Here is a 13,712-nt window from a genome sequence, read left to right as displayed (position 1 = left end):
AGTAAATATACGTAAGCTGATTTTCATTTTTGTTTTGTTTTGTTAGAAAACAACTCGAAGATATGATAAATACTTTACATAAATCCGTATGCCTTGTCGTTTTATTGTCAATCTATTTTAAGAGCATGATATAACGATGGTTTGAAATTTAATTTTTAGTAGCCCGACATTCTCAAGAAGATATTTACCCTTCTAGAACGCCTGGTCTTTATTCCTGGAACTCTTATAATATCTAAGTTTATTTTCTTCCTAGCTTAATCTGATTCTAATTTGGATCTGCGATAGATATTCTTGATACTTCACGATGTGTGAAAATTAAGAAAACAAAAGTAGACTTGTTTATAGTAATCAAAAATACTTCAGATAGAAAGTACATATTTACTACAATAATATGTCTTATCCTGGAAACTGAATCCAAACCTTCGTCACATGGGGGAATGCTCAACTTAGAGTCAAATTTGAGGCAATGTCAATCGAGTCCTTTTTATAAAATTTCATCTTTCTTACATTTTGATTATATTTCCCGTTAATTATTACATTTTCTTTCTTTCGAAAGGGATTTATTTTTTATGTATTTTCGAGGATGTTATTAAAATTGTGAAACTGGATAATTTTAAGACAAAATAAGTACAAAAAAACCACGATAGTTCATGATGACTTCCAAGAAAACGGCATCGTTTTTGCTTCAAACATGTTTTAAAGCCCGCAAACAAAAACTTAATCTGAAAACACAAGCTTTTGCTTTTGTATACATTTTCAGTGATCTGCGATTGACGAGATGGAATTGTAAGATCGCCATAAAATTCCGGTCTCTATAATTTGTAACCAATACAACACACTATTTTCAATATAAACAGAAGCGAAGTTTTGAAATGTAAAATGATAAACGATTTTAATATATGTAGATTTGCGGTCCTATATGTAGTTTTAGAAAGCATTACATGCAATGTTATTTTTGTTGTAAGCTTTGTTATCGTACGTTACAACGTTGATGTCGCTTCATGACCATACAAAGTAAGGATAATCCTCTGCCATCGAATTGCTGGGAAAACGGCACTTCACCAAGTCAATTTTCGGATCAGTGTCTGTTGTCACTATTGCAAATGACAAAATGATGGCCTTCTTGTCGAAGTCGCGTTACAGGTGAAACTTAATCCTGTTATTCTAGTAGTTTATATCGTTTTAGGAAGACATTTGTATCGTTACAAAACGTCTGGAGATCACGATGAATTTGTCCAATGGTACTGTCGTAGAACGCATCCTGACTTACGGCCAATAATTTCTCTGCTCGAGTGTTGTGCGACTTTTGTGCAACGACCAGCTCACTGAAACAAATACAGCAGGCATTTTTATGTAGAGAATGCCGCAATGTACCGGTATTTTGCTGTATTTATAGATGTGTTGTCTATCTATCAAGACGTTACCTTCAAACTATTCTACAATTAACATTACGTTCAAATATGAAAGAATGCATGTGATACAACATCGAAAACGTTTTATTTTCTACAGTGACTGGAAGATATAATTTAATGAATAGACAAAGCGACTAAAGCTTGTCCGAAGTTTACACCAGTCCTAAAATACACTGGAGTTCCAATGAACAATTTTCACCTAATATTGATGATAAATAGGATACCTGAAGCTGATTTCCCCGTCCTTATTTAGGTCCATTGTTCTAATCAGCTGTTCTAGGTCTCTGGATCGCACGGGTATATGACTTTTCTGGAAATGAAAACATAATCTTGTTTGGAGATTGGACATATTGACATTAGGAGTGAAGTGTGGTATTCATTTGGGTGTACTATCAATTTGAATACAATGAATTTCGTTCTCATTGTTTATTATTTCTTCAGAAAACAATTTTGAAACTACTGAAGTGTTTTCATCACTGACATTTTTGTGTTATCCTCACTGGCTGTATTGAAAACAGCTAAATCAGGAAGCGTAATACCTTAATTCCAATTCGGAATTCTCCCCATGTTATTGAATGATCTCTATCGGCATCAAGGGTTTTAAACACATCAAGGATGTCCAGTTTCTTCATCCTGATAAATTCAAAGAGTATCATAAGGGGGTTCCCCGGAATATACATGGTATCGTCACATACTTCCGGTTTGACCTTGCAGAGTACTTTTCCGTAATAAACTTTAACATCCCGGTGAAATTGGAATTTTGTTAAAAGGTCTACAAATTCCACTGACACCGGTTGGTTCTGAAATAAGAAAACAATCACTAAGATCACCAAAAGGTGAAAAATACATTAAGGTTAAACAACCACTGCTTGTAGTAGTTGGGATTTCTTTCACTCGAATTCGTATTCTTTTAAAAGTTAAAAATAGATGAATAAATAAATAAATAAAAATTGAAAAAAAAGAAATCTCAATCGTCAAAGCTTAAACTACAAACTCTAACCGACTTGTACACATGACATTTCTCTCTCTATTTCTTAATAAAACGAAATTGGTTCTGTTTGGTGTTTCATTATGAGCTAAGGTCTTGAAGTAAGTGTATTGACAATTAAGATAAATTTACCCCAAAATCTAACTCCGAGATATTGCGAGAGTTCAATGAAGCTTTCAACACCGCCAGAGCTCCCTCTGGACCCAACGGATTGCATGCAAGCTGAAACACATACACACAAATGAACATGTTCCTTCTAATATACACATCATAAAAATAGTTTGGTGTCTCTCCAATTGCTGATGTTACTTTGGTGTGCAGTTCTTTCATTATGTACACGTATGTAAATTATGTAAAATTTAACACGTTCCACAAATAAATCACCTTTATATAGCATTGTATACCTTAATCTATGACTAACCTTTAGGATTGTCAACGTTGTGTTGTGTTCGAGTCCCTCCAGAACCTTTGCTATGCCGCTGGGACTTATTCTATTCGAGCTTATGTCTAATTCCCGGAGAGACGAGTTCTTGTCCAGACCTTGTCCCAGACTATGGCAGGCATACATGTCAAAACCATTCCATGAAATATCTAGGACTTCTATCATATCGTTAGTCTATACCAATAAAAAACATCTTATAGAAACTGTTTGAAAGTTCCTTAATTTGATACACTGCTAATGTATGGTAGTATATGAACAATTGGAGATATTGAATACCGATGTATAACATATAGTCTATTCCTTTACTCAAGCTTCTCCGTCAATGATTTCTACTTCTACTTACAGTGACCTTACTTTGGGAATGATCCCCCTCATCTAATCTTCCATGGTTTTCTAATGTTCAATACGAAACTACCGCTAAAAATTGTTACGCGGTGAATAGGTTTCTTTTAAGTTCAGTTTCATCAGCAGAAAGTTGATCGAATGTAGATTATTCAAAGTACTTCTTTAAGAAATAAATACTTAACTGTCAATTTATCCTTAAATGATACAAATACAGAAAGGCATACCTGTAATGAAATGTTTTGATATTACGAATATTTTGGACCTACCGTTAGACTGATACCAATGGCAGACGCTCCCTTTCCTCTCAAATGGTTCCAACTGAGGTTCAGCACTCTTAGTGTTGTATTTTCAGCTAAAGATTAGAAAAGTTTTATCTATCTTCTTAATTGCTGAGTGATATGCGGTTGATGAACAATACTAGTATGTACAAGGAACAGAAAACATTTTATTTTCGATAGTTTTCTTGAAATTCCTCTGTGTTCGTATTACGAGATCTTGCTATTTGTTTCTACCATTTTCTTCTTGTCCTCTTTGCTGTGACTACAATTATCTATATGTTGATGAAGTACCTTTCGATATTTCATAGTCACTATTCTGCTGAAACTGACGATATGTTTTAAATAGCTGGGATGACGTAATAAATTTTTAAATGTTTTCATGATGATCGCCTTAAGAAAATGCAATTATCTGATGCAAATAATGATAAAATTTTATCATGGGCTTTATTTCCATAGTCTTAGTCATTGTACCTTGTTTGATGCCTTGTGATTTAGCTGCTGTAGACATTGTTCTCATTTCGGAACGTTACATTACTTACTTCGATTAACCAAAATTTAAACGGCATGTGTTGTGAATGAAGTAGAAGACGCTTACCCTTCTGAAACATTTTATCTTATTCTTCAAGCACTTTTTCAGAAGTCAGTAAATGTGCCTTCTGTTCATATTTACCGCAGTTTCCTCGCATTTGTGTTTGAATGAAGATTCGGTTAACTCATCCGTATTTTCTCCGATATTCTTGTAGTGTTATTCGGTTTATCTTATTTGTATGTTGATTTAACTACTTCGTTATTTCAGCTTAATGTAGATGTACACGTACAATGATAAGAAAATGTTCCAATCAGACAAGCCTTGTATTATAATCTATATATACCCAATCCTTGGGCGATGAGGACACCTCCACTCTCCTCAAATGTATTCTTGGACAGGTTCAAATGACGCAAAATACAACGAGACTGAAACGTAAAAACGGATTATATTTTGTATCTCACCATTTTCTTATTGTATAAATCTAGTCTTTTTTAAAGAAAAATAAATATACTTATATATACTGTACGAGTTACTTACGATGATTGAAAAATTCTTGGATCAATCAAAAGTTACGCTAGAGATATACCTTTTGAAACAACATTTTGCTTTATACATACGCTTGAAGGACGAAATTAATGTGTTATTCAGTTTAATTAATTATTGGACTTGTGGTTTTAGTTCTGTGCTATTCACTTGATATGCGTATCTGATTTAACATTAATCTTTCAAATTTTGGAAAATAAATTTGAACAAACTTAACCTTCAATGAAAATTCAATTTGAAAATGTAGCGCTGACGAGAACATTGTTCCAGAGAAATACAAATAATTTGATTTCGTATATTTCAATGTAAATATTATATATTAAATATCAAGCAAGACAACACTGACTGAAAAATAGTAATTTTACCTTCAATAGATCTTTCAAGTAAGTGGCATCTTTTTCTGTAAAACCATTATCTGAAAATAAACAGTTAAAAAAAACATTTAAGATACTTTATTAAAAATTCTTGTGGGTATTATAAATAACATAACCTTAAAATAATGATGACACTGCACTAAAATCCTTATTCGCTGTTTCCATACATTTGATGGTGAGTTAAACATGCCATGGACAAAAACTGTGTAAAAGACACACTAGTGAACAATGAACTAAAATGAATTATACAGCTGTTTCGTCCTTCTAGGACTCGTCATGGATGCCAAGGGCCTAAATGTTGAAGTCTTGGAGGCGAATGAGGAAAGGCTAATGTGGTCGTGAGAAAATCTAGATGGGGAGGTGAACTAGTCCCATAATTCGATAAATCTCGTAATTTTCATAAATCGGATAATTCCCGAACAGCAAGTGCATTTGTATATTCTGAACCGTGACGTTATTCGAATGTTCCCGGACACCATTGAGTGAGGAAACGGTTTCTCCAATGTTGCTATTCCTCTGTATGCAGGTGTTTTCTTCTATTGAAAGCTTAGTTTTCGATATTGTTGTATTCTTTTTAAATTTGGTATTGAAATGTTCACTAGTATCTTGTGTATTCTTACAGTATGTTTACCATTAAGAATCTAACCTAGTATTTTTGTCGTATTGCAAAATCATCAGTACTTGATGGATCATAAGATTTTAAAAAGGACAATCCATGGCGCTTTTATATCCTGTATATATGCAAACACTGCCTAAAACTTCTGTGTGATGCGAGTTACATATAGATCTGTTCATTTTCATTGTCTGAGGAAATGAACTTTCAACATTACTGATCATTTGTCTGTATAATATGTTTCTGAATATTGTTAGTTTGATATCGATTAAAACTGCACAGGTACTCCATCGAAACATTTTATCCTCTTGTTAAATCCTGTAAGCGGTAGTTAGTTCCAATATAATGTCATGTTGAATCCTAATCACAAAATACCCTTGTGTATATCTGACGTTCATCCGAAACGGCAATCTAACTCAGAATGCAATACTGGGAATGACGCAATGCATGCTGGGGGATATTCTCTGTATGCTTAAATTTGAAGTATGTACTTTTTGGCATTAAACAGTACTATAGTTTTTTTTTTGAAAATGTTTCCCACGAATACAATACACAGGAGAAAACTTTACCCGACAAATCCAGTGAACGAAGCGTTCTGTTTTCCCTCATGACCTCAGCTATTATTTGAAGTCCACGTGACATCAGTTTACTGCCACTTAGGTTCTTGAAAAGAAAGACAGATATGTTGATATGTTACATTAAGCGTTGCGACCGTTACGCTTAAAGCCCCAATATAGCCGTAACATTCACCAAAAATTTAGTGTAGAATCACACATAATTATTGAGATATTCTATTAAGATGTAGTTAAAATCAAGTTATTCAAACAATAGTTACCATGACTTTTTGCATAAAGTATTGACATATGAGCAGTTTAAACTCGCTATTTGTAAACACACCCCCATTTTAAACACGCCGTCATCGAAATTACGATTGTTGCCGAACCACGTCGGAAAGTTCATGACCTGATCTCGCGAGAGTTGAGGTTTATACTTATAGAGGAAGCACATGCAGATATGTCTACGGTAAGTTTTTGTTTACAAACATTGTTTGCGAAATCTTGCCGTAGACTTGAGGTATTCCTGTGATAAACATTCAGTTTTTGGGAAATTATTAGAAGGAATAATTAGTTTAGAAACGATACGACGCACAATTATAACGTAAGAATTCAGAACTGGCCTGATGCATGATTGGGAAAAAAGGGAGCGACTGGTGAACGTCTGTACTGTGTCTGCCATGTTTACACACGCGGAATATGCGCACGCGCAATGTCATCGCTACGAGCGGTAATGTATGAATTATTGTGGGTCCCACATTGTTTATTTTCCGATTTTTTCAATTTTTATTTAAATTGAAAACAGTCAGTTTTATTTTCTTTAATTAAAGGAAAGTATTTGTTTTGTTACATATATTACTGGGGAAAATAAGGTAAAGTTTGTTTTTTTATAGCCACATGCAAGGTTTGATGTCATTCTAATCATTAATCTAATAATAACTGAAGCTATCATCGGAAAACAAAAGTGCTGACGTCCGTATATCCGGCTGGACAGCCGGACCGACGAACAGGGTGATTCCTATAGGACTACCGCATCTCGATGTGGGGCCCTAATAATATCCAAAACGACATAACAATTGCACCGCTTAATGTAATAAAAATAACCTTATTACATTAAGCGTAGCCGTTGCAACGCTTATTGTAATGATTATTACATTAAGCGCCGTTTTTACATTAAGAGTTGCATCATATGTACTAATCAGATAGATAAACAGAGGTTTTCCGCATACATAGATATATCCTTATCTTAGTTTATATGAAGGATATTTCTGCATTTCGTTTGCGCTTTAATTTGAAATTCATGTATAATTAATTGAAGGCTTTATCGTAATAATTGTCTTAAATGGTACGCATATTAGAGGTTTCAACGTGAAAAATCCTAAATTACACTATATATAATAACCCATATGATGTTCTTAGTCTTCTTATTTATTCATTTATTTATTGAGATGGCAACATTTTTTCTTACCATTTCTGTAATGTTGGCGTTGTCATTTAAAACCTCTGCTAAATACGCGATGCCAGTTTGTCCTAGATCACTACCTCCCAGGTCAATACTGCTCACACTGTGGTTTGCCTTAAACACAAATTATTTGCATATTCAAAATGGTTTAAAACTTCAAACATTTGCGGCGTTGTTTCAAAGTCATCATTACGTCATACATACTGCAAAATCTTGATAACAAACCATGTACATTCTGAAATTCGGGTTCTCGATTACTAATGTGATTTGTGTTAACAATACTGTCCATGTATCAACCTTAGAAAATGTATATAATTTTCAAAAACATGATTTTTTTAAAGGAAAAACTCCCTAAACATCACGAGAGATGAAACACTGAACATATTTGGTTTTATCAGCTTTCCACTAAATAACTGGACTTTATTCCACTTTATTCAACTATTGAGGCCGTCCAAGCTGTGAGAAACCTTGGTGTAGACTTTGATAGCGCTCTGAACATGGAGAAACAGATAAACTCAATTGCCAGTTCCTGTTATCACCAAATCAGAAACATTGGGGGTATCCGTCAGTTCATCACCACAGATGCATGCAAGACATTGGTACATTCTCTTGTTACTTCTAGGTTAGACTATGATAACGCGTTACTCGTTGGTGTATCTGATACACTAATGAGCCGCCTGCAGAGGGTACAGAACACCGCAGCACGCCTAGTTACCCGTACTCGAAAGAGGGACTTATGGTAACCGGTGCTTTGGAAAGGTAGCGGCCACTTTGTGGAACAGCTTACCATCTGCTACTAGAAAGTCAAAATCCCTGGCCAAATTCAAGAGGGATATTAAAACCCACCTGTTTACGTCTGCATTTTAGACTCTCACGCAGACGTCCTGTATATACATACTTTCACCACTACTTACTTGATTTGGTTACTGTGTTACATATGTTGATTACTGTGTTATACATGTTCTGTAAATTTTGTAGTAAGATTATTATGTAATTGTGAAGCGCATTAGAGTATTTTTTCAAAATAGATAGTGCGCTATATAAATGTTGTATATCATTATTATTATTATTCCAAGGTCAACTAAAGGTATATGTAAATAGCAGAGGTCATATTCACCACCAATGCTAAAGCCATGGCCTTAGCTGTTTTTCCACGTATGTTCTGGTTCCTTAAAGATACTATTTCACCACTGAGTTGTCTTTGGAATGCAGACATGGGATCGAGGTTGTACTTTTTACATGCAGCAAGGTAAACGTTTATCCCTGTCAGTTCTGGGGGTCTTGGCTCTGGGGTCAACGTGTCGCTATCCTCCGAAAAATTTAACTCTTCTGAAAATATAAGCAAAAAAGCGACAGTAAAAAGACTAACTAACTTACTAACTAACTAACTCACTCACTCACTAAATAAATAGTGGATACTGCAACAAAAACATCATCATCATATATAAAAACAATGGCGTGAGAAACTGGGAGGGGGAGGAGGGGAGAAATGCGGGGAGGGGTATTCCATATATTGAAGATGTTGATATGTTGATTAGTGGCGTATCTTATTGGCTAATTAAATGGAAATAGCATGTGATGCGCTCGGCGCGTTCAGTTATAAGGTTTTTCGAAATCTTGCCTCCTCCCCTACCCTTCTTATGCCGTGGAAACTAAGAAAATTTGAGTAAAATTTCTTATAAACTTAGTCTAAGTATCAAGCCGAGCTTGACATCATTCAACTCTTTCGGTGTGGTTCTAACATTACCAAAACCTAAGAATATCGTATAATAGTCAATTTATAAACATTTTACGTAGTCACATTATACAGATAACTTAGAACAATTAAAACGACCTATTGAATGGCCCTGTGTTGCTGGGGACGGAAGGTTTGGTTTGTCAGGTGCACGTGAGACGCTAGTCTATACACCTTTACTCCCCATTATAAATAAAGGTCAATTTGTCTTGTCGTTAAGGTCTTCACACACACACACACACACACACACACACACACACACACACACACACACATACATACATACAACAAACAAACACTTGGTTATTTCAACACTGACTCATGAAATTAGAGTGTGTGGTTTACGTGAGGGTAATTTGTACACCAAATGCTATCGATTCATTAACGCGTCAAACTTATACTGAATTTTAAAATGTAATTCAAGTACTCATGTCTTTTACATAACCTATCTTTGGCACAATTCATTGTCTCCTGGCTATTTTTTTATGTCTTTTTGTTCTATTTCATGGTTTAATTCATTCCATTATGTTTGATTTATGGAAATATTTAGTAAATTAATTTATTTTTCTAAACATAAAGTCCATCAGCCTCGTATTCGTCATTTTTGGCTGTTTTCGGCAATCTCGGAAAACACGCCGAAAAGTATCGATGTGTTTCGAATGAAGATACCGGAAACAGGTGGTACCCATGCAGCAAAGGTTCACACTTACCGTCTGAGTCCGATTTGTCTATAGATAAAGGCGGAAGTAGCATTGGACAGTCTTCGGTTTTTCTCCGTTGGATCAGTCTGGTTTTCCGGGGAATAACATGGCGGCAGATCAGTGGGAGTGAGTTGAGTTTCCGCAGATAAGTCTTTAACATAAGGAGTGACTATTACCAAATAAGGGTATGCATTTCCGTTAGTTTATTTGTAAACATAATTTATGATCAAATCTTAGGAAGACACGTACTCTTAAGTAGTAATTTATTATGACCGCCACCTCTAACCCCAGCTTATACGTTATGAGGAAACCATTTCTGTAAAGCGGCCACCACTATTAAAACACTTCTGCTAAGAGACCATATATCTTAAAAGACCACATCAGCAAAGAGACCATCTCTATTAAGGAAACTTCCCCTGTTAATCACCACCTCTTTTGAGAGACCGCCTCCGTTGACGAGACCACCTCTGTTGAGAAACCACTCTGTTAAGAAACCACTTCTGTTGAATGACAAACTCTGTTGAGTAACTACGTATGTTTAGAAACCCCAACTGTTAATAATCTGTTAAGAGACTGCCTCCATTAAGAGACCAATTCTGTTAAAATTACCTCTATAAGCGACCACATTTTGACAGTTCCCTTCGACATCATATTGATGAATCAATGAGTTTGATTCTAGTTAACGAAAACTGGATATGAAAACTACTAACTTGTTATAATAAAACCATTTCTATTTACATTTTGAAAGGACAAAATCGTATAGCGATCGTGGACGTGAGTTTGTCTGTTAGCTCCATTGGTTTGTATCTAGTTCTCATTTGAGACCGTGACATTGCTTACTTGGATTGGACAAGGTTTACATGGCGGGTGTCGTCGACGAAACATAATATATTTACTCTTCCAAAGTACCTGGCCCCACTTGTATAAAATATCTCAATTTCAGATTTCCTCAAGTCCAGATTTTCCTCAGCTAATATCTCCTTGAAAATGTCTTGTATGAAAATTCCTCAAGGAATTTCAGGACATCCCAGCCGAGGACTTTCTCTTGTTCCTTGAGAAAATTTTATACAAGCCGTTTTTGAGGAGATATCGGCAGAGGAAAATCTCGACTTGAGGAAATCTCAAGTTGAGATGTTTTATACAAGTGGGGCCTGGTCTTATTTCCCTTGTACTTTTTTGATGAGTCTCTGTGTAAATATTTCTTCTGTTCATATTTTGTCCAAGTTTTATTGATTTTGAGTTTGGATTATGATTATGTTGACATCCTTTTATTGTATGGTTGTTTTTGTATAAAGATACTAGTGATAAAATTGAAATAAGTTTTTAAAATTACAATATTTCTCATTGATTTATAATTGATAATTTAACTTACCTTGTCACACATGTTTGAGTAGTGTGCTCTTTGCCACTTGATGTTTCCTTAAAACTAAGCACTGTCCGGAATAATAATCACAGAAATATTCCAAATGACCATAAGACAGTGTCACTTGAGAAATGTCAAGTCCACACCGTTGTTTACAATTCTCTTAAAAACTGGTGGACTGGTCTGGCGACTAAAACCAGCTGAGTTCTTCTTTATAGGTCAATATTTAAAAACTGTAATAAGATATAATGCAAGTAAAATACCATCGGTGTTCAATACTTTAAGAGAAACTGGCCGCGAAACAATTCTTTGTATAAAGAGGAAAATAAAAGAGATATACCATGATACCAAGGGGATTTAATGTAAATAATCTGTATCGCCAGTGAAATAGAAGGCATTTTGAAACACGTAATGTCGGGGCTTTAGTAACGCAATATTGCCTCACTCGCTGTGAAATGGGACAATAGGATAATTAAGTTTAGAATTGACAACTAGACCTTTCCCAGTGTCCCTTTTCTTGTGTAAGTCAAGGTAGGGCATTTAACGGGATATTTGAATAATAGTGTCACGTAATGTTTTGTTTGGGTTTCCCGACGTCTCAAAGACACGTTACAGCACATTGGCTCAGAAGATTAACAGCGCGTGGCAAAATATTATTTTCGTACTTACATAAATATGTATATCGTATTACTGTTGCTTTAAATGTTTCCCTCCTTAATAATATATGTGTAACATTATGTTTTCTTGTTATGGCATTCATGGTCAATATAAAAGACAAAACTTCAAATGCAAACATCTAAACTGTAATCTACCACGGTCATAGATGTCTTAAAAAGACAGTTCAGTCCATGCTGATATTTACAATATACTTCCTCTGTTCAAACTGCTGTCAGATTTCGGTTATAACTTGCTTTTAACTAGATTTTATAATTCATTAGTGTGATTCGTCAAATGGAATAGCCATTTTGGTGGTGTTCATGTCGTCGCTGTTTCCTTGTTAACAAATATCACGCCATCACTACCGTACTGTTAAGGTGACGACATCTTTAGCAGAGATTTTGCTTAACTCTCAAATTCTGAAATGACAGCAAGCTCTGTTTGTCTAAAAACTGCCACAAAAAGTAAGGTTTTTAAAATCATTTCCGGCTGAAATTTCGATCGATATTTTATCAATAGAATTTGATGTGTTGTATATGAATTGATCAGTAGTGATAGTTGGACGTCTGTAGTTCATTGGAATCTCATACATTCATAAACTGGAAAAGAAAATTAAGCAGAAATGAAAAGATATACCGGGTTAGCTAACCTAAAAGAAAAGCATGTTATGTGATAGAAAGAGCAATCATATTTATCATATGAAGAGCTACAAGAATATAAACAATTGATGTCTTTACTTAGAGCCGTAATTTTTCAATCATGACTTAAATCAAATAAAAACGTGAAAGGGTTCAGAATATCTATAAGGGGTGTGATTATTTGTTTTACAATCAAATGATTATAATAGTTCTAACCACTGTCATAATTAAACGTATCAATATATAGAAGATCTCTTATACGGTTTCATTCCGATGGGTTTTTTTGTTAGTGTTTTTCTTCAAACGTGATATATTATTGTTTTGATTTATTGACCAAGTGTCATTTTGAACCATATGACAACCTCATTGAACAATATATGGGAGGTACGTTGCATCATATTGTCATCAAGAGCAATTAGAGTAAAGTGTCTTGACACAATCATGACCGGTCCATTCTTAGCATTCTGATTAATACTGTATAAACCGCCATGGTTATCAGGGGCGTCGAGCCACACATTCAAAATAAAACATTCGTTTTGGAGTTACCGTTCTTTAATTCCTAATAGATACAAGAATATGAGAAAGAAACAAGCTGTTCAACTGGCCTATGTTGAGAATTGTACATCCTTTCAAAATTGGGTTAACCTACAAAAAGTCTTTTTAGAGCTTTGTGCTATGAAATTACATTTATGAAATTGGATCCATTCAAAGGATATTTTCTTGAGTGAAAAGGTATTAGAGATTTACGAAAAACACGTAATATTTCGAAAGTGTTATTTTTAAGATTTCTATTTTTCAGTAAATCATACACACACAACAAATAAATAGTGTACTCTATGTGATCGGATGGCGCAGTGTTAATCGCCAGGGTTAGAATTGCCGATCGCGCACGTACTAAAAGGGTATATAATATTTAAGGTTTTTCCGGGTACTCAAGTTTCGTCCAACAGTAAGACCCTCACATGCTTTCATCACGGCCATAAAGAACAATTGCTATAAGTTGGGATAACCATTTTTTGCAATTATTGTAAGATAGGTATAGTTTCATTTAAAAAAAATAAAAATAAAAATTGCGACA

The 13,712-nt window shown here is 34.7% G+C and overlaps 1 protein-coding gene across 1 annotated transcript; it reads right to left on the bottom strand.

Annotated features, from left to right (window-relative positions):
- Window positions 1-1,159: 1,159 nt before the first annotated feature.
- Window positions 1,160-10,136, bottom strand: LOC132562422 (leucine-rich repeat-containing protein 74B-like). The gene is made up of 12 exons (XM_060227168.1): window positions 9,986-10,136; window positions 8,658-8,869; window positions 7,547-7,654; window positions 6,094-6,187; window positions 4,903-4,952; window positions 4,338-4,419; window positions 3,454-3,539; window positions 2,822-3,016; window positions 2,533-2,622; window positions 1,952-2,212; window positions 1,637-1,722; window positions 1,160-1,325 (listed from the first exon to the last, which is right to left on the bottom strand). Exons 1-12 carry the CDS (start codon window positions 10,134-10,136, stop codon window positions 1,160-1,162), a joined length of 1,581 nt encoding a protein of 526 aa, XP_060083151.1.
- Window positions 10,137-13,712: the final 3,576 nt, after the last annotated feature.

The sequence above is a fragment of the Ylistrum balloti genome, unplaced genomic scaffold (assembly GCF_031769215.1).
Source record: "Ylistrum balloti isolate Yb309-2 unplaced genomic scaffold, AGI_CSIRO_Ybal_v1 Utg369672, whole genome shotgun sequence".
Lineage (NCBI taxonomy): Eukaryota > Metazoa > Mollusca > Bivalvia > Pectinida > Pectinidae > Ylistrum > Ylistrum balloti.
Note: the sequence above shows the minus strand (reverse complement) of the source record. Positions and strands in the feature narration are given on the sequence as shown.

Bases quoted from the DNA above. Each gene is read 5' to 3' on its own strand.
- LOC132562422 (XM_060227168.1), bottom strand. From the start codon at position 10,136: ATGTTAAAGACTTATCTGCGGAAACTCAACTCACTCCCACTGATCTGC. The intron at 2,623-2,821 runs GTTAGTCATAGA...TATGTGTTTCAG, and splicing joins CAACGTTGACAATCCTAAAG to CTTGCATGCAATCCGTTGGG. The intron at 2,213-2,532 runs GTAAATTTATCT...TTCTTATTTCAG, and splicing joins TCTCGGAGTTAGATTTTGGG to AACCAACCGGTGTCAGTGGA.